This window comes from Pituophis catenifer, unplaced genomic scaffold, assembly GCF_029215685.1.
Source record: "Pituophis catenifer annectens isolate HBS135680 unplaced genomic scaffold, rPitCat1.0.hap2 SCAF_2, whole genome shotgun sequence".
Lineage (NCBI taxonomy): Eukaryota > Metazoa > Chordata > Lepidosauria > Squamata > Colubridae > Pituophis > Pituophis catenifer.
This window is the reverse complement of record NW_027256882.1, coordinates 164486624-164507208: the sequence shown is the minus strand read 5'-3', so window position 1 is coordinate 164507208 and position 20585 is coordinate 164486624. Positions and strand designations below refer to the sequence as shown.

At 41.9% G+C, this 20585-nt stretch overlaps 1 protein-coding gene across 1 annotated transcript in view; it reads right to left on the bottom strand.

The window, feature by feature from the left end:
* LOC139310743 (sterol O-acyltransferase 2-like) overlaps window positions 1-15121 on the bottom strand; it is a 40146-nt gene extending 25025 nt beyond the window's left edge. Inside the window, exons 1-6 of the mRNA XM_070934955.1 lie at window positions 15031-15121; window positions 11846-11904; window positions 11140-11267; window positions 10762-10818; window positions 9447-9554; window positions 49-340 (exon numbers count right to left, since the gene is read on the bottom strand). Coding sequence (XP_070791056.1) covers window positions 49-340; window positions 9447-9554; window positions 10762-10818; window positions 11140-11267; window positions 11846-11904; window positions 15031-15121 — 735 coding nt within the window. The remainder of the gene's footprint in view (window positions 1-48; window positions 341-9446; window positions 9555-10761; window positions 10819-11139; window positions 11268-11845; window positions 11905-15030) is intronic.
* Between the last annotated feature and the right edge of the window lie 5464 nt (window positions 15122-20585).

Here is a 20585-nt window from a genome sequence, read left to right as displayed (position 1 = left end):
GCACCTTTCCTCTATACCCATTTTCTTTGTGCTGCCCCAGTGCCATACCTGCTCATAGATGACAATTTTACGGGAGGCAATTCCCAAGTTACAGTAGACAGCAATATAGACGGGGAAGAAGCCCAGCACTGCAGCATGGCAGAGCAGCACCAGCAACACCAGCAACACCAAGGTGACCGTCAAGAGGTTGGGGAACCTGGTCATCTTCAAGCAGCCTGACCATATTTGCAGGGCCTGGTAGGGCACAAATAAGGTGTAGAGGAACATGCAGAGCCAGGCCAAGAGTGCTGTGGGCAGCTGTCGAAAGCAAGTGATAAAGAGCTCGAAATCCAGAACAAGACTGTGGAAGACAAAGAAGAAAAAAAGCTCTAAGGATGCTCCCCAAAAGAGGAGGATGCTTCAATTTAAAATAGGCACCCCAGGTTACCTATACCCCTCCTCCTCTACTGCAACCCCTTGAGCTTCCTCTGGGGCATCTCCAATTTTCAGTGGCACAATTGCTGAAAAGTGAAGGGGATGGGTCCTGCTATTTTGAGGAGGTAAACTCATGAAGATTCCTGTTAACTCTTCAAAATAGACAGATCAGAGTTAGAACGAACTGAAAAAATTATGATCAGTCCCCTTCATCTTGTTTTGTTTCATAATCCTTGTTTCATAACCTTCGTAATTTCAACTATTGCTCACCTTTAAATATTAGACCCACAAAAATGTCCCCAGCACAATTTGAATGGGTCAGGAATAGAGGACTGCAAGGTATTTGAGGGGTCTGTCATATTAGGAACATTACTCAACATTCCTGTCAGAATAATGTCTAATCCTTTTTTGGTACATCTCCCTGAGCTTTCTACTCTGCTGGTCTACAGCTTATGTGGAGCTTAGGTTATTGTATCAGACATTTATTTGTTCCATGTAAATCTTCCCTTTTGAAAATTCAAAGTGAAACACCTGGAATTTCCTCCTAATTTTATTCCGTGAAAGCTGAGAGATTAAGAGGCGGTGGTGAGACCTCTCCTCAAGAAGCCTTCCCTGGATCCGGCAATATTGGCTAATTATCGTCCAGTCTCCAACCTTCGCTTTGTTGCGAAGGTTGTCGAGAGTGTGGTGGCACGACAGTTTCCCCGGTACCTGGATGAAACGACGTATCTAGATCCGTTCCAGTCGGGCTTCAGGCCTGGGTACAGCACGGAAACGGCATTGGTCGCGTTGGTGGATGATCTCTGGAGGGCTCGGGACAGAGGTTGTTCCTCTGTCCTGGTCCTATTAGATCTCTCAGCGGCTTTTGATACCATCGACCATGGTATCATGCTGCACCGGTTGGAAGGGTTGGGGGTGGGAGGCACCGTACTACGGTGGTTCTCCTCCTTTCTCTCCGACCGGTCGCAGTCTGTGTTGACAGGGGGGCAGAGGTCGACCCCGAGGCCCCTTATATGTGGGGTGCCACAAGGATCGGTCCTCTCGCCCCTTTTGTTCAACATTTATGTGAAGCCGCTGGGCGAGATCATCCGTGGTTTCGGGGTGGAGTACCATCAGTACGCTGACGACACCCAGCTGTACATCTCCACCCCAGACCACCCCAACGATGCCCTTGAAGTGATGTCCCGGTGCCTGGAGGCCGTACGGATCTGGATGGGGAGAAACAGGCTCAGACTCAACCCATCCAAGACCGAGTGGCTGTGGTTTCCGACGTCCCGATATAGTCAGCTGGTGCCATCGCTGACTATTGGGGGCGAAGCATTGGCCCCCACGGAGAGGGCTCGCAACTTGGGTGTCCTCCTGGATTCACGGCTGTCTTTAGAAGAGCACTTGACGGCCGTGACCGGGAGGATTTTTCATCAGGTTCGCCTGATCCGCCAGTTGCGTCCCTTTCTGGATCGGGACTCGTTACGCACGGTCACTCATGCCCTCGTCACCTCCCGTCTGGACTACTGTAACGCTCTCTACATGGGGCTCCCCTTGAGGAGCACTCGGAGGCTCCAACTGGCGCAGAGTGCAGCTGCGCGGGTGGTGATGGGAGCGACGTGGCGCTCCCATGTAACGCCCCTCCTGCGCGAGCTGCACTGGGTCCCGGTGGTCTTCCGAGTGCGCTTCAAGGTTTTGGTTGTCACCTTTAGAGCGCTCCATGGCTTAGGACCTGGTTATCTACGGGACCGCCTGCTACCACCAATAGCCTCCCACCGACCAGTACGCTCCCATAGAGAGGGGCTCCTCCGGGTGCCGTCGGCCAAACAATGTCGACTGGCGGCCCCCAGGGGGAGAGCCTTCTCTGTGGGGGCACCTACTATCTGGAACGAGCTCCCCCCCAAGATACGGAGGATTCCGGATCTGCGTACCTTCCGTCGCACGCTTAAGACATTCCTATTCCAGCAAGCCGGCCTGACCTAAACTTCTCCGCTTTTAAATGGGAATTTTAAATTTGGTTTTAAATTATTGGGGTTTTAAATATGGTTCAGCCAAATTTATTTAATTTGTTTTATCTCTATTTTAAATTTTGTATTTCCATGTTTTATTTTTATGGCTGTTCACCGCCCTGAGTCCTTCGGGAGTAGGGCGGTATACAAATTCAATAAATACAAATACAAATACAAATCAAGTGACCCAAAACGACCCAATTAGCTCCCTGGCTGTGAATGTGAACATGCCTCTCTGTCTTCTATTGGACTCCTTCCTTGATCTGCTTCATGCTTGTTGGAATACACGTTATAATGTATTTTGTATTGTAGCAACTACACAATTAATCAGCCAGTAGATGGCAGTGTTTCATTAGCATCTATGGTTATAATCTATGGTTCCTTTATTTTCTGAGCAGTTTATTGAGACAGTTGTGGATGTTGATACCGTTAAACAGCAAGGCCCATAGTCAGTGGTGGGATTCAAATAATTTAACAACCGGTTATCTGCCCTAATGATTGGCTGGGTAGGCGTGGCTGGGTGGTCATGTGACTGGGTGGGCGTGGCCAACTCAATGTCACTCATACCCAGCCCCACCTCCTGGCAACTCGCCTCAAAGGCAGAGGTGGAATTCAGCCGGTTCGGACCAATTCAGGCTAATCCCACCCATTTTTTCAGCCTGTTTTGAAGTCCACAAGTCTTAAAGTTGCCAAGGTTGGATACCCCTGAGCTAGATGTTCTGATAGATCGGTATTTTTCAAATTTGGCAGCCTTTAAGATGTGTACATTTCAACTTCCAGAATGATGTCTGGGCAATTCTGGAAGTCCACACATCTTAGGATTCTAACTTTGAAAAACCCTGTGAAAAATGGGCAAAGTAAGATCCATTTTAGGGATCTGTTCTTTGGTCTCCTTTAAAAAAAACATATTACAGATTATCCTGAGCAGCATATCTATGAAGGAAGACTCTAACAAAAACATGCTTTATGTATAAAAATATAGAAAGGCATCTAAGGATCACTAATCTCCCCATCTTCATGGACCATAATTTATGAGAAGAAGTTTGCAATGATCTCAACAGAAGTTTTCCTCAGCTCTGCTTTGCCTGAATATGCAATATCTATGCTTTGTCATTGAGCTGTGATCATTCGGGCCTCAAAAATAGACACAAAGTTCTCTCAATCACAAGAATTGTCCTCCATTCTCTTTATTTATAGTATGGGACCCTAAAAATAGACACAAAGTTTTCCCAATCACAAAAGTATCCTCCTCTGTCTTTATTTACCATATTTTTCGGACTATAAGATGCACTGGAGTATAAGATGCACCAAGATTTTGAAGAGGTAAAGAGATTTTGAAGAGGGTTTTTTTGCAAAAAACAGGGCCTTTTTTTTGCAAAAATGGGATGGGCAGAGGGGTTGGGAGGCCTGCAGAGTGCTCCTGGGGGCTGGGGAGGGCAAAAACATGACACATGGAGGATTTGGGAGGCCAAAACTGGGCCCGTTTTTTGCAAAAATGGGCTAATTTTTTGCAAAAATGGGGAGCGCAGAGGGTTTGGGAGGCCTGTAGAGTTCTCCTGGGGGTTGGGGAGGGCAAAACCACAAGCCCTTTCAAATCCAGATTATTGTACAGCTTCAAGAGAGATAATTTTCGAATCCTGCCAGGCTCAAGGTTGACTCAGCCTTCCATCCTTTCTAAGGTAGGTAAATTGAGGACCCAGTTTGTGGGGGCAATAAGCTGACTTTGTATAAATATACAAAAGTATGAAGGCTATTGCTTAACGCATTGTAAGCCACCCTGAGTCTCCGGAGAAGGGTGACATATAAATCAAATTAAAAAAAAATTGAAGATTTGAAATCTTAATTTTTGGGCAGTTTTTTGGGGCATTTTTGGCTGTTTTCAGGCCATTTTCCGTGCCGTTTTTTGGGGCGGTTTTCGGCCAGTTCTTGACCATTTTCAGGCCGTTTCTTGGGCTGTTTTTTTTTTTATTGAAAAAGTTTTCAAATACAAATTTTCCCCCCATTTTTCTCCCCCCCTCCTCCCTAACCCCCCCTCACCATCCATCCCCCCCTGTGACTTCTTCACAACAAAAACCTAATTCATAACATATTATATAATATTTTACCATCCCCTTACTCCCTCCTCTAAATACTGATCCTTACTTGCTAATAATATTATTAATATTATTACTTCCCCCTTTTACCATACATTTCAAAAAAAACACATTCTACTATAACATTGTATGATAACTTCTAATTTAGCATAATATTATTATAACTCCCAATTTAGCAATAATCTGCCCTTTTTCTCCTCCCCCATACTTGTATCTGTATATTATTACAACATTTCAAAACAACCTTCCACTTTAAAACTATATAATAAATCCTACTTTAACATTTAATCTTTTGTGTATATTAATATAACATTTCAAGGCAGCCTTCCCTATAAATCCTAATTTAACATTTATTCAACTCTATCCATTTTCTCCACTCCCCTAAATATATCACTTAAACATCCCTTTTCTTAAGCTAAACAATCACTAACCTATTTCCACCCACTTTCCTACAAAATTGCCGTGCACAACAATTCTTAATATCTTTAATCCACTGCCCGCCCTGCTAAAAAAAATATATATTCCGTTATATAAAAAAAATCAATGACTTTAAATTTATAATCCATATAATGTCTTCTTTGATGTCTTTCCACTGGATTGTTGAGCCCATCATCCATATTAGGGTAACATAGCATACTGGCTTCACTATTGCTTAATTTAGAAATTTTTATTTTTGTGAGACCTATTTCTTTTTTTCTTTTCTTTTTGTGGGTTTGATCTCCATCCTAGTTTCCTTTCTACAAGTTGTATATCAACTGATCGGTTTTCATTCTGCTTTATAACTTGATCTTGTTGGTTTTGTTTTTGTGTCTCATATTTCTTTTTTGCTCCATACTTGTCTGTGACTTGATGAATCATCACGTTAGAGTCCGATGCCACTTCTCTCATATTTGTAGATAATCCAGCTGAGGTATCTAAAGAATCCAAAGGCAATTTGTCCACCGCAGCCTCTGTAATTCGATGTTTTCCCTTTATTTCCAACTCCTTCTGCTTATCCTGTATTGTGCCTAAAGATGTTAAGTTCATTTTCAAAATTTTTTGATAAAATTCTTCCGCTTTTTCAACAGTATTTAGTTGGTATCTTTCTCCTTGATATCTTAATATTGATATCCTCAATATTATACCAACTGGGGCATCCCACCTGAATGGAATATTTCTTTTTTTTAGCTCAGTCACCAGAAAACCAAATTTCTTCCTTTCCGATAACATCTTGGGCGGGAGCTCTTTATAAATCCAAATCTTTCTTCCAAACAATTGCAAAGTAGAGTTGAAGGAATTTTGCACAATATTATTTCTAATTTCTTTATCTGTAAAATAAATCACCACATCTCTAGGCAATTGCCTTTGCTTTGCAATCCAGGAGTTTATTCTATAAACTCTATCGATCCTACAAAATACTTCCTCAGGTTGGACCTTTAAGATCCCAGCCAGAATTTCAGAAGATATTTTCCTTAAATCATCTCTGTTATTTTCCTGCAATCCTCTCAGTCTAATCGCATATTCAGTGAAATTATATTGCATCATTAAAACTTCTCTTTCAATCCGTTGTTGCATGTTTTCTACATTACAAGTCTTTTGATCAGCCTCCATTTTAGGTTTTTCTTCTGAACTATTGTCTTGAGTGTTTGTCAAATCATTTTCAATTTTTTGTATTCTATTGTCCAAATTGTCCTCAATTTCTTCCACTTTAGATTCTAATAAGTTAGTATTTGCATCCAACTTGATCATAAATTCTGTAAAGCCATTAGCCATTTTTATAATCTTTCGGTCCAGAGTATCAAACTTTAATTGCACTAATTCTTTAATTTCCTGCTTAAATTTTTCAAAGTTCTGATTCACAATCTCATCCCTTCTTACAATCTCCTCCAAAAGAAATTCAATTATATTAAAATCAGTTTTCTGAGACTGGAGCTTTAAAACTTGTTCACATAATTTATTAATGGGGGAATCCCCCCCCCACAGCTTGTTTGTCCGGCTTTGCAAGCTTTAATGCCATATTTCCACACAGACAAACTATTTTTAAAAAAAAGAAAAGAGAGGCAAAGAAAAAAAAAAAAAGACTTCTTTCCAACCAAGATCAATTTCAGATCTCCAGGAAGAGAAAAACACAAAAATAGAGCTTTATCTTAAGTGTAGCCAGAAGTATTTATTCCGCTACTTTGTATCTTAATAGAAAATGGAAGGACTCTCCCTTTCAGCCCCTTCTCAAGCCTCGGCAGTCGCCATTTTTAAAAATTAAAAAATTTTTTCCTTTTCCCTTTCCTTCTTCAATAACTGTTGTAAAATGAATAAAATACTTGCGATTCAGGGTCACAGGTCCAGCTCATATCCTTTTTAATTGTTCTGTTAATTTTTGTAGGCTTGTTCTTGTCGCCTAGCTCTGCATAGGCAGAGGTCTCCCAAAGCCTGGAGCGGCGGTGGGGGAAATAGGGAGCTTCGTCTGCTTCGTCCCCAAAAGTAAAAAAAAAACTTTTGGGGCTATGCAGAGAGCTCTACCTGCCCCCGCCGGCTCTATCTCCATTTCCACATGGAAATGGAGTTTTTCTGAGCCGCCTTTCAGTTGTAAAGGCGGCTCTTTACAGGCAATGGGGCGGCGATCCCGAGGGATCGTCTGGCGGCGGCAAGAGGCAAACCGGAAGTCAGTCTTTTGGGCTGTTTTTGATGTTCAGTAGTAGTAAATAAATAGGGAAGTTGTACCTTGTTGAACATCCAAAACGGCCCCCAAAAAAGGCCCCAAAACAGCCGAAAACAGCCCGAAAAACGGCCCTAAAACAGCTGAAAACAGGCCAAAAAATGGATGGGGGTAGGGCCAGACAGTGGTGGAATGAGCCGGTTTACCACACTGGACAGAATTTTAACAACTGGTTTGCCTGAACCGGTCCAAACTGGCTGAAGCCCACCTCTGCCCATAGTGACTATACACTGTACACTTTATTTGACCTGTATGGATACATAACCATCCTCTGCTAACAATCTGTATGGCTATATAGTAATCCTCTGCAACCATTTCTATAGAGTAAATCAGAATTTCTAACAATGCTTCAGCTTCAACAGAACTGCAGATGATTTCAAGGATTTGCCTATCATGGACATTTCTTTCTCCTTCTTTTCCTTTGATGAATTATTTCATTCGTAAGGCTTCCCAATTAAAAAATAGCCCATGGCAGCATATGACATTAAAAATAGATAAACATTACAATGAGCAGAATGAGCAAAAGGCTGGAATAATGCCAGAACCAGATTTTTCATAGGCAGATGGAGACTGGCTCAAAGTCTTCATGTTTTCCAATGAATGAAGGCAAAAATACGTATCCCAGGATAATGTTGGGGGATTCAATCGGGGTCAATCGCTGGGACCAGAGGTTTGATCTTCCAAGTTTCAGGCTTCTGCTGGAGCCCATCCACAGGAAACTTCTCTCTCATCAGAACGTTTGTTTGTTTGTTTTTCAGGTCTTTCAAGGTGTGTCGCTCCATTGGACTGAGCACATTGTATGGTTTGTGTGCGATCAGCATTGCCGATTCTTTTTGCCTGATGGCATGTTTTTTCTGGCTCTTCTATCTCTGATCTGTTGAATATAGAGTCTAATGTTGCTATAAATTCTCTTAGGATGGCATCTCGCTCACATGTTCTGGTGAGAGAGAAGTTCCCTGAAGATGGGCACGAGTCCAAAAGTTTGGAAGACTAAACCTCTGGTCCTGGTGACCGACCCTGATTGGATCTTTATATTTTCCTTTCCTATGGCTACTAGTTCTGGATTGCAAAAATCCATCTGAGACAGGCCCATATTTTTTGAACTATAAGACGCACCAAGATTTCGAAGAGGTAAGCAAGAAAAAAAAAAGTTTTTGCCCTCCCCGGCCCCCAGGAACACTCTGCAGGCCTCTGTGCACCCTGTTTTTCATCCGCTTTTTGAAAACAAATGAGGGCAATTTTGTCCTCCACAGCCCCCAGGAGCACTCTGCAGGCCTCCCAAAGCCTCTGGGTGCCATTTTTGTGAAAAATGGGTCCATTTTTTGCAAAAACAGGACGCACGGGGCAGGGCTTCAGAAGGCCAAAAATGGCTGTATTCGGTGCATAGGACGCACCAACATTTCCACCCTCTTTTGGGGGGGGGAAGTGCGTCTTATACTCTGAAAAGTATGGTAGGTGAAACAGAGAAATATTTTTATATCTCTCTGCCACCATCACATGGTTGTTTGGATTTTTGCATATACCACCCTCTGAAAGGATTAGTTTCCTTCATATAATCTCTTTCACTGTTCCTATTTTCTATATTTTTCCATTCCTGTATTAATAGTAAATTTAGCCTGATTTTCTTTAAAGTCAATCAGTCAGTTAATCAATTTATTTATTGTTTTTACCACTGGTCAAATGGAATGAAATATAGTACAAATACAAATCATGACAACAAATGGCAGGTGCATACTATGTGACACAATACATATGCTCAGCCATGAACACATCCACAGAAAGATCCAAAAGGTAACATGATTCATTCAGAAGGAGAGTACAAGAAATGGATCTGTGTAACTAGGTGATTAGCATAGAAAAGAGTATTTGGATGCCTAGCAAAGGTGGCACCAAAGGAGGTATTTCTCACTTAGGCTAAGTCTCTAGGCGGGCATAGGAGGGTCCCAAGTGTTACTGCTCAATAGGAGCACAAAGACAAGGAGAAGAACAAATTGCATTTTCTTTTTAGCTAGCAGATGAACAGTGACAAGTGGGAGGAGATGCAGCTGGATCAAGTTCCCTGCAGGGGCCCAAGGACTTGGTAGGGGTCCAAGGTTGTTAAACTTTGGATGGAATCTAAGTTCACAGATTAGGTAAATATGTTTTTAGGATTATTACTGTGTCCCTTGGCACAAAACAAATAGCATCATATCCCCAGAACTAGCATACATCAGAGGACAGGCCTTCTACCCCATCCCCTCTCCTGAATCATACCGTCCTTCATCGATGGAATCCACAATGATTTGTTTGAGGACAAAGATACAGAGCATGGCCACAAATATGTGATGGATTGTGCGGAAATGTTCCACCTCCAGCAACGTGCTGTAAAAGAGAGACAAGTTGCCAGCAAGTAAGTAATAGAGATGGGCAGGTGGAGATCATTAGACAAGACCTGGGACCCAAAGATATTCATTTGGTCTTCTTGTAGTTTCACTTGTACAAAAGAAATAACATTCAAGTGGCTGGGGGGAAAATGTTCCATCTTTTATGATATATAGGGAGTCCTAAACATATGACCGCAATTGAGCCCTAGGACCAAACAGGAAACTCACTCCTGTTGAGACTACAAACAGCCTTATTTTAATATGCTAGTAATAACTCTTTGTACTATCTGTTGTGACCCAGGCTCAAGTAAGAAATCAAATAGGAAAATCAGTCAGTGAAAAAACAAACAAACTTTATTTGAACAGCTGAGAATTACTTCATTCCCAGCGTCGTTCAACTAAATTAAAGCAAATTCCTCCCAACACAAATTCCTCAATCCTATCTCAAACCTTGGTCCAATTAGGCAAACTGCCAAAGGCCTTTCTTGACAAGCGTTCAGAAGTCACAGATAAAAATAAATACAAGACGTAGATGAGGAAGATGAAGCTACCAACGTTGTTTTCCGGCAAAGCCCAAACGCCGTTGCTGGTCTATTTTAAGCGTTATGGGAAGGGCCAATCATCTCTTGGCCCTACTCCTGAGTTGTCCTCTTTGCTTGAGCTGCTCTTGCCTTCTGGCAGCTCTTCTCATGCATGCATTAGGAACAGGCTCCTCCTGTTGCTCTGCCTCACTCCTATCAGGCTCTGGAAGCTCTGGAGTCCGCACCTCACTCCCTGATGGCCCTGGCTCCATCTCTGCCTCTGACGTTGAGCCCTCATCTGGGCCTTCCCCAGCCTCCAGGACTGGCCCATGTTCTTCCTCAGCCTCATTGTTGTCCAACTCCACTGCCAGCCCCACAGGCTGCTGGCGGACCACAACACTATCGTGCTAGCCAGCTAATCAACCTAATCCTTTCAAAAATACTTCTTTTTGTTTCCCGCAGTATCTATTCTTTTCATACTCTACTGGCACTCACCAAAGAGTCTCAGCATTGTGTTGCTATGGAGCATGCTCTTATCGGGCTATTTCCAACTCTTGTTTTTCATCAACTGTGGAGTATCAATTGGAACCTGAGGCCTTTGGAACCTGAGGCCTTAGAGATCTGGCTACTTTGCACATTATCTCTCTGTCTAAGTCTTATCATATCATGGCCAGGCATACTTACTCAAACAAGGACCGTTGAGGGACAAAGACTTTCTTCTTCAGTAGCTGACCCTTCTCTCTGCAAGATAACATTTCAAAGCAGGTAATCTTTAATATATCTATCAAAACCCTTCCCATCTCTGAGAAGGGGGGTAAAGGTGAGAATCCCTGAGGATTTTACTCCACAGTCACAGATTTTACTCCAATATATCTCTCAAAACTCTTCTCATCTCTGAGAAGCGGGGTAAAGGTGAGAGTCCCTGAGGATTTTACTCCACAGTCATCGATGACTATAGGAGGCGGTGCTCATCTCTGTTTCAAGGCCATTGAACCAGCACTGTCTGCTGACTCCATTTTCCCCATCCCTGTTCTAAAATCAATTGTGAGGAACCTCTTCCACCTGCTTTGCTTCTTTGCTGGGACCACGCTCAATTGCTGGGGTCTGGAGTGAGCTGCTTCTTCCAAGGTCTTGTCCAAGAGATCACTCAGCTGATTGTGTACCTGTTCTAGTACCTTCGCCTTCATTACCTACCAGCAAAACAGAGGGAATTTAATGATGCCAAGGCCTGTCATAGATACTGTAGATACCTAGAATGCATTTAGGTGATGGACCCTGTCAGGGAATTGCACAGATGATGTCCAAATGGAGTCAGAGATGCTGACACGAACTTGCAGTTTTATATAAACAAATATATGTACAGTAGGAATATCATAAGGTAAATTGCAGACAGCACACAGGGCACACAGAGGAAAAAGGTGGGACACAAGGAAACTCCCTCTTTACTCTCACAGCAACTAATCACAACTTAGATTGCCTCATGCAGTGGCCAGCTCTCCTCAACCTATTAGCTAGAACTGTGTGTTGTTACTCATTGTTCAGTTGCTTCCCTTCTTTGTCCTGTTACAGACGCTCCCTTGCCCAGAAAGCCTAATAAACATACAGGACCTAATACTCTATGGCAAGGATAGAGACCATGTGACCGTGGAGACATAGAATTGACCATTTTCATTATTCTTGATAATGAATCATTTAGGGAAAATATTTGTTTTTCTAGTGCTAACAGCCATCTGCTTTTATTATTACCTATTCTAATATCTATTATTACCTCCAGGTGTCTCTTCCATTGGATGTGGACAGTAATTTTCTCCAGGTGTTTAGCTTCTCCTAGAGAATTAGAAACAGCTTTACTTTAAAAACATGATTTGACATTGGGCGAATGGAGGAAGTCAGTTCATTGCTTGGCTTAGACAGAAATCTTCTGTCAGTATATAAGAATTTATAAACTGGAATAGCCATAACAACAAGTCAGCCAATGGAAAATGTATAAGAGTTGGTTTGTTCTTGCAATATTGATTCTGGGCTTATGTACTCATGTGATTTCTGCTTCTACTTCTGCTTCTTGCAAGAGCTGTATGGGTATCGTATACATGCATCATGTTTTATATTATTGTATATAAACAAGTTTCTTCTATAAATGAATCCTGGTGAATTATTTACTTGTGTGCTGGTTGGATTGCTGCAAACTCTAACATCTTCCCATTGTACAGAGTTTTTTGTTCTAAATTACTGCTCCAAATTTCAAGCATTCGTTTCTCCACTTTTCGCATTCTCTTTCCTTTCAAGGGAAAAAGCAAGTCCAAAACTATCTCTAACAGGTTTCTTAAGTATTTATATGGCATGTTTTTATTCACTTTTGTAGCCTTTTTAAAAAACAGATTTCCACACTATAGTAACCTCTTTTAACCAACAGATCTGGAAGTCTGTGTTTATCCTACAAGTCTATTTTACTGATGGTTGTATTTCAAGATATTACCAAGTGAAGCAGCATAAAACATTATATCATTTTAGTAGATATGGAGGAAGGAATATTGCTAGTACTTCTGACAAATATTTGAGTGTAGTATAGGTAGTCCTCAACTTACAACCATTCATTTAGTGACTGTTTGAAGTTACAATGGGACTGAAAAAAATGACCTATGACCATTTTTCACACTTACAATCACCGATGCAGAAAAGATGTTATTAGTATTGAAATTTTGATATGTTTGTTTTTGGTTGTTTATATTTTTTGGTTTTTGTGTATGTGTGTGTGTGTTTTTCTTGTTTTTTTTTTGTGTGTATTATGTTTCTTTTTGTACTGTGTATTTTAATCTTTGGAAATTTAATACATTTCTTTTTTTAAAAAAAAAGAAAGAAAAAGAAAAGGTGCTTGGAGCAAAATGCTAATTTAAATCAAAGAAGAACGACAGGAAACTCTATTTGTTAATTGGGAAACTTCTTACCCGATTTCTCTCAAATGCAATGTTAAGTATATAAATGTGCAATTCTGAGTAACCCTTTTAGAATGGGCCCAAGACAATTGGTTCTAAAAACCATTAAAAAGGAGCTGATGAAAAATTTGAAATCTTTTCTTTGTAACTAGTCAACTAATTAAGGTGTTCCTTGTTTCTCTTCAACTAAATGCTTTCATTGTTTTGTCTTTGAAGACTGAACAAAAAATAAAGCCACACCTGCTCTTCATGCAAAACTCTTGGCTTTTTTTGTCATAATTTTCCATATTATTTCTTATTGTAGCGGGAAAACCCACTTTCCCAAATGCAGGAGACAAGACCACAAAGGTTGGAGAACTCAGGTTTTTATTTGCGCAAAGGTTCAGGGCATTTGCATGTCAAATCCTGAACCCCAGGGTTTATCTTTTATACCTTTTGCAACCCCAACCCCGCCTGGTGCGTTACACTTCTGACTATATTTCCATATATGGGTATTATCTTACACCGACTGTTACTTTCCGTGAACACTTCTGGTAATATGTTTCTTAATATAAGTTCGTTACAGGAATGATATACTGTAGAACATGGTCATTAAGCTCATCAGTACATTTAACAAGTTCCTTATTTCTGTTCCTTGTACTTTCCTGAAGTTTGCAACATAACTTCTGCTCCAATGTCAGTACCTCAGAAAACAATATAATACTGTGCATGATACAATACTTAGATTAATATAGGTATAGTATAAGACCCTTCTGTCTCATTATTGATGTGTGAATCAACCATTATCGGATGCTTGCCTCTCTGCCCCACTTCATAGGTTGCTGTCAGGCCCAAAACCAAGAATGACATGCAGCGATTCTTCCCAGCTGAGTTTATTATTTCAGACCTGGCAAGATACAGACAGAATCTTACCAAACCCTGGACTCTACTATCTACAATACAGTATTAGGGAAGGGCTATCTTCAGCCTTTTTCTCCCACATATAATGTCTGGACTGAACTGTCTCCTTACCCCTTTGTGAATGCACCCCTTCCCTCCTAGGAATCCAGCTCCTTACTACATTCCATCATATCTGGAAATGATTGAAGATTGCATCTGCCATCCTTTCTGTAAAACCCTTTGGTATAACTTCCCCCTATTTTCCTCTTCCTTTAATATACATTTGATCATCTCCTGTTCCAAAATCCCTTCCATCCCTACAATTACTTTGTGAAAAGGTGTATTAAGGAGAATACATATTACATACACTATTCCTTTTACTACAAGTTCTGCAGTTTTTTAGCGGAGGGTTAGAATGGCAGGAGATTCTTGGGATGGAACTCCAAACATTTGGGGGACGTTACTTAACTATTTTTAGCTTTTTGCTGTGGGTCCCAAAATGCTAATCTTTGCATAGTACTACCTAATTCCAAGACCTAATTGAAAATCCCGATAATTTATCCACATCAAGGATATCCCCCCCATTTGGGTCTCCCAGTGGTCTTCCGGGTGCGATTCAAGGTGTTGGTTACCACCTTTAAAGCGCTCCATGGCATAGGACCCGGGTACCTTCGAGACCGACTTCTGCCACCAATAGCCTCCCACCGACCAGTCCGCTCCCACAGAGAGGGTCTCCTCCGGGTGCCATCAGCCAAGTTATGTCGGCTGGCGACACCCAGGGGGAGGGCCTTCTCTGTGGGAGCCCCAGCCCTGTGGAATGAACTGCCCCCCGAAATACGAAAGATTTCCGACCTCCGGGTGTTTCGCTGCGCTCTGAAGACCCTGTTGTTCCGCCAGGCAGGGCTATTAACATAACGTTTTAAATTGGGGTATTTTAAATTTTTGGGATTTTAATTGGAGCCTAATTATTTAATGATTTTAAATTTTAAATTGTTGTCGTGTTTTTGTGTTTTTAAATAGGCTGTACACCGCCCTGAGTCCTTCGGGAGAAGGGCGGTATAGAAATAAAATTATTTATTTATTTATTTATTTTATTTGTGCAACAAAATATATCGTCCATTCCCCTTAAAGGCCTCCTTACCATTGAGTAATTGTGTTTCCTCTTCTCCCCTGGTCTGCTCCTGAGAGCTTCTTTGCCTCATGCCTCCAGTGCTCATTTCCCTTGGGTCCATGATGGTTCTGAAAGTAGAGTTTCTTAGGTTACTTTCACCCTCTAGCCCAGCAGTCAGATAACTAATTCACCAGGGGAGGAAATAAAGCCTCTGGAATTAGAACTTTGCAGTTCCTTAATGCACCAATGAGGTAACTGGTATCAGATAGTCATAGCAAAGGTAGAGGTCTGACCTCCCTATCCTGATTGTCAAGTTATACATTTTCAACTGAACTTTGCTTAGAGAAGAGTTGTAATGGAGTCAGGTTTCCAAGATCTTTAAATATTCATACCATTTTATTTTCTGAATCAAATTAGCAAATATTTATTTCTTACAACTGAAACAGTTCCATCTCAGAGTCAGTGCAAAGGAGGTATTTATTTCCCAGGTGCTATGATTTGAGAATATATCAAGGATGGATTTTCCTGGTCAAACACGAATTCAGCTGCATTTCCCCCAACACATATAAAGCCAGAATTGAGAAGACACCAACAGAAAGCAGATGCCGCCTCTGAAAAGAAGCTGAAAAGGGTGGACCACATTGTGAACTACAAGAAGCTCTCACAGATTGACAACAAGCAATGGCATAACAAAGTAGCAACAATAACACATTGGAATATCACAAGAAATATATTGCCTGTAAACAAGAACTACTGGGAGCACAAAATAGACAAAGTAATAGAAAAAGAAGACGCTAAAGTGCTCTGGCACTTTAGAATTCAAACAGACAAGCACCTGCCCCTTAACACTCCAGACTTAACAATTGTCAATTAGAAAGACAAAAAAATTTGGATAGCAGACAGTACAGTATCTGGTGAAGAAAGTTAGCACACACTCCCTTCCTAGAAGAATGAAATATTTTAGGAAATATCAAAAAGGTAAAAAATTATATTTCCCTGGATGAGAAAAGGAGAAACATATTTTAAAGATAAAGTAGCTCCCTGCAGCTGCCTGCCCCCCGTTCAGCTCCAGGGTGATGGGATTAAGATATGGCCCTCAGGACATGATAGGATTAGCCCTCTACCTATCTAGCAACAGTACTCAACACATGGTACCTGGGGAGATTGCATCACTCAGCAAGATTCAACTAAGCCTGGGACTCAAGACAACCTACAAAGTTACCCCTGCATGGCCCCATGGGAGTCTGACAACCAAAAAGAATACATTTCTTACACAGGAACAGGAAGCTCCAAGGCAGGGCCCAAGAGAGTCTGGGTGAGAATCTCTCTCTCTCACCCATGTGCTCATTTTGCCCAGGACCCAAAAAATCCATGTGTCCTGTCCACCAGTAAACCATCTTTCCAAATAGCCTCCATGTTTCCAACGTCTTTCTCCCCACTTGGAACTGAACCCAGATGGACATTTCTTCCAACAACTGAGACAGTAGAACAGAAGAGAAAGAATCACAAAATATAGAGACCTATAAATGGAAGTAAAACAATTATGGCAAGAGATAGCAAAAAATAATGCCATTAGTAATAGACCTCTTGGGTGCAATCCAGGGGTGGGTTCTATTTACCTTTACTACTGGTTCGCAGCAGGACCGCACGCATGCTCTTCTGCGCAAGCGCAGAAGCGTTTTGATGATGTCGGGGTCGGTGGGCGGAACCTCCCGCTGGTTTTACTACCGGTTCTATGGAACCGGGGGCAACTCACCACTGGTACAATCCCAAAATATCTGAAGCACCACTTGAAATATCACCATCAGTCAATTGCAAAAGGCACTTTTACTTAGAACAGCTTATATTCTGTGACATTACCTTTAACCGTATTACGGTGGTTCTCCTCCTTTCTCTCCGACCGGTCGCAGTTCGTGTTGGCAGGTGGGCAGAGGTCGACCTCAAGGCCTCTTATATGTGGAGTGCCTCAGGGGTCGGTCCTCTCGCCCCTCCTGTTCAACATTTATGTGAAGCCGCTGGGCGAGATCATCCGTGGCTTTGGGGTGAGATACCACCAGTACGCTGATGACACCCAGCTGTACATCTCCACCCCAGGCCACCCCAATGATGCCCTTGAAGTGATGTCCCAGTGCCTGGAGGCTGTGCGGATCTGGATGGGGAGGAACAGGCTCAGGCTCAACCCTTCCAAGACTGAGTGGCTGTGGCTCCCGGCATCCCGATATAGTCAGTTGACTCCATCACTGACTATTGGGGGCGAGTCGTTGGCCCCCACAGAGAGGGCTCGCAATCTGGGAGTCCTCCTGGATAGGCAGCTGTCCTTGGAGGAACATCTGACAGCTGTAACCAGGGGGACCTTTTGTCAGGTTCGCCTGATCCGCCAGTTGCGGCCCTTTCTTGATCGGGATTCCCTGTGCACAGTCACTCATGCCCTCGTCACCTCTCGCCTTGACTACTGCAACGCTCTCTACATGGGGCTCCCCTTGAGGAGCACCCGGAGGCTCCAACTGGTCCAGAATGCAGCAGCGCGGGTAGTGACGGGAGCAGCCTGGCGCTCCCATGTAACACCGCTCCTGCGCGAGCTGCACTGGCTCCCAGTGGTCTTCCGGGTGCGCTTCAAGGTGTTGGTTATCACCTTTAAAGCGCTCCATGGCATAGGGCCTAGCTATCTTCGAGACCGCCTGCTGCCACCGACAATCTCCCATCGACCCGTGCGCTCCCACAGAGAGGGCCTCCTCGGGGTGCCATCAGCCAAACAGTGCAGGCTGGTGACCCCCAGGGGGAGGGCCTTCTCTGTGGGGGCACCTACCCTCTGGAATCAATTGCCTCCAGAGATAAGGAGAATCCAAGACCTCGGTGCCTTCCGCCGTGCCCTTAAAACCTTCCTTTTCCAGCAAGCCGGGCTGGCCTAATTTTTTTAAGTGTTTTTAAGTGTTTTGTTTATTGTTTTTAATTAATGGGGCCAAATTTATATATGTATATTTTAACTGTATTTTAATATTTGTACTTGATGTTTTTACTTGGCTGTTCACCGCCCTGAGTCCTCAGGGAGAAGGGCGGTATACAAATTCAAAATAAAATAAAAATAAAATAAATAACACTATCAAACAACAACTTTCGTCTATCCCGAGTTCCTAGGAAGGACTCAATTACTGGATAAAAATGCTAAATCCAGTCTAAATATCTGGCTGACTGTGCATCCAATCCTGATAAATCATAATACCATTTTGTGGGGAACAATTAAAGAGGCGCAAAGGAGTGTGAAACTTTTGTACTTTCTCAGAATTCATCAGGCTAAACATTATTAAAAGCACGGGTTAGGGAAGACTCCAAAAGTTTAAATATTTGACAAGATGTTTCAACCACAAGAGCTGTATCTCATGGTCAATCTCAAGACTGAACACATGAATTCATGATAGGTTTTATCAATTGTAGGCAGACTGTATAATGGCAAAAAAACAGGAATCTGCTAGCATATTTTTTTTATTAATGAATATTATTAAAAGGCATACACTTTGCAAGTTACAGCTCACTTCATCAGATGTTATCAGAAGAATAACTTTATTGTCACTTTGAACGTACACTGATTGGCATACATTAAAATGAAATTTCATTGCATATAGCTCTCAAAGGGTAATCATCTCCAATATACACTACATAAGCAAATATATGACAAAATAAATAAATACATACATACATACATACATACATACATACATACATACATACAGGTACATATGACACAGAGAAATAACACGATCTAGTCTGGATGTACATGGAGAAAAAAACGAATCTTGTGAGTTTACCAGACGGATGGTATAGGGAACAAAGCTGTTACAGAATCTGGTAGTCCTGTTAGAAATACTTCAAAACCTCCTCCCAGAGGGTAGCAACAGAAACAGACTGTGAAGTGGGTGTGTGGAGTCTCCAACAGTGCTTTGAGTTCTAAGCACATAGCACTTATAAGCAGTATTCTGAATAACAGGAAGTGAGCTTCCTATAATCTTCTCTCGGCTGTTCTTACCTCTCTCTATATGTATCTGAGGCACTGCTGCCACCACATCCAACAGTGATGCAGTTTGTTAAAACACTCTCAATTATGCCTCTGTAAAACGTGGCCAGGACAGAAGGAGAAAGATGTGGTCTCCTCATTCGACACAGGAAATGCAGACACAAGATAGATTATATCCAGTATTTAGGGAAGAAGAAAACCAAGTCCATTAGTCCTTAATCTGTCTCTTGTTGTAAGTGAAGCTGGTAAGATTCTGATCTGGCAGAGAGCAGCAGGGTGTACTGTAGGAAAATTACGGTATAGTCCTTATCTGACCATGGTCATCACAAAACATTAAGCAGGGTCAGACTTGGTTAATATTTATATGACAGAGCACCAAATAATCCCAGCGTTGTGGGCAAATTGGAAAGTTGAAAAAATATTCTGAGAAAAAACCCCAAAACAAATAATTTCTATATCGGACATGACCATGAATGATTTTCAGGAATTGAGCTCAAATCAAGGTACGATTTTACTGTCTTTTACTTACAGGGGGTATTTCTTATTCTTATGCTCATATAGCCCTAAGGCTGTGTAATTCTCCTTAATAAAAATCCAATTTATTTCATTGAGGATCAATATAGCTCATTCCCAGCAAATTGCACTGATGATGATGTCAGCTAGTTGGTAATGAAACATCTGCAAAAACAACCAAGCTCAAAGAGCATCAAAGACTACACGGTTCAAACCTTAGCTACAAATATTCTCTTTTATTGTTGGATTATATGATTACACATTGCATAATTATGAAATCTCAAGTCAAACGGAGACTGCCTGAAAAATCATACAGAGAAATGTCTTTGCTCAGCTCTCGTTGTAAAGCTCCTCTACATAATGCAAAGAAAAGTAGCCTTTGGGAGATTTCATTGATCACTCCTTTAATCACTCTTGATCCTGCAATTCTTGTAGATGAAACGAGCAGGGGGTGGGGGGGGTGGGGGGGGGGGTGGAAGCATGCTGGGTTGGATCTGATGAGACTGTAGACAAACTGACTCTCCGTGACAGAGAATCTCAGTCAACTCTCAGTCACTCAGAGTCACAGTCTTAAGCAGTGGTGGGATTCAAGTAATTTAACAACCGGTTCTCTTCCCTAATGATTTCTTCCAACAACCAGTTTTCCAAACTGCTCAGGAAGTTAACAACCGGTTCTCCCGAAGTGGTGCGAACTGGCTGAATCCCACCACTGGTCTTAAGTCTACCTGGCAAGATTATTGTGAGGATAAAAGAAAAGACTTATTTTGCACTGTTTTAAATTTATTGGAGAAAACATGGAGCGAAAAGACACAAAAAAGAGCTTCTGCTTCTACAGGTAGTAGAGATTTCAAGTATATGTCAGAATGTTCGTACCTCACCTATAATACAATGATTTTTGTTTCAGGAAGCTGTCCTTTAGATATATTTATTTTTCAAAAGTGTCTTTTGTCCTTTATTTTGGTCATTTAACTTTTACCAAAATAGTACCACAGTCATTCTGTGAGTGAGATGGATGGTGACCAAATTTGATAATAAATAAATAAAACAAACAAACAACTTGATG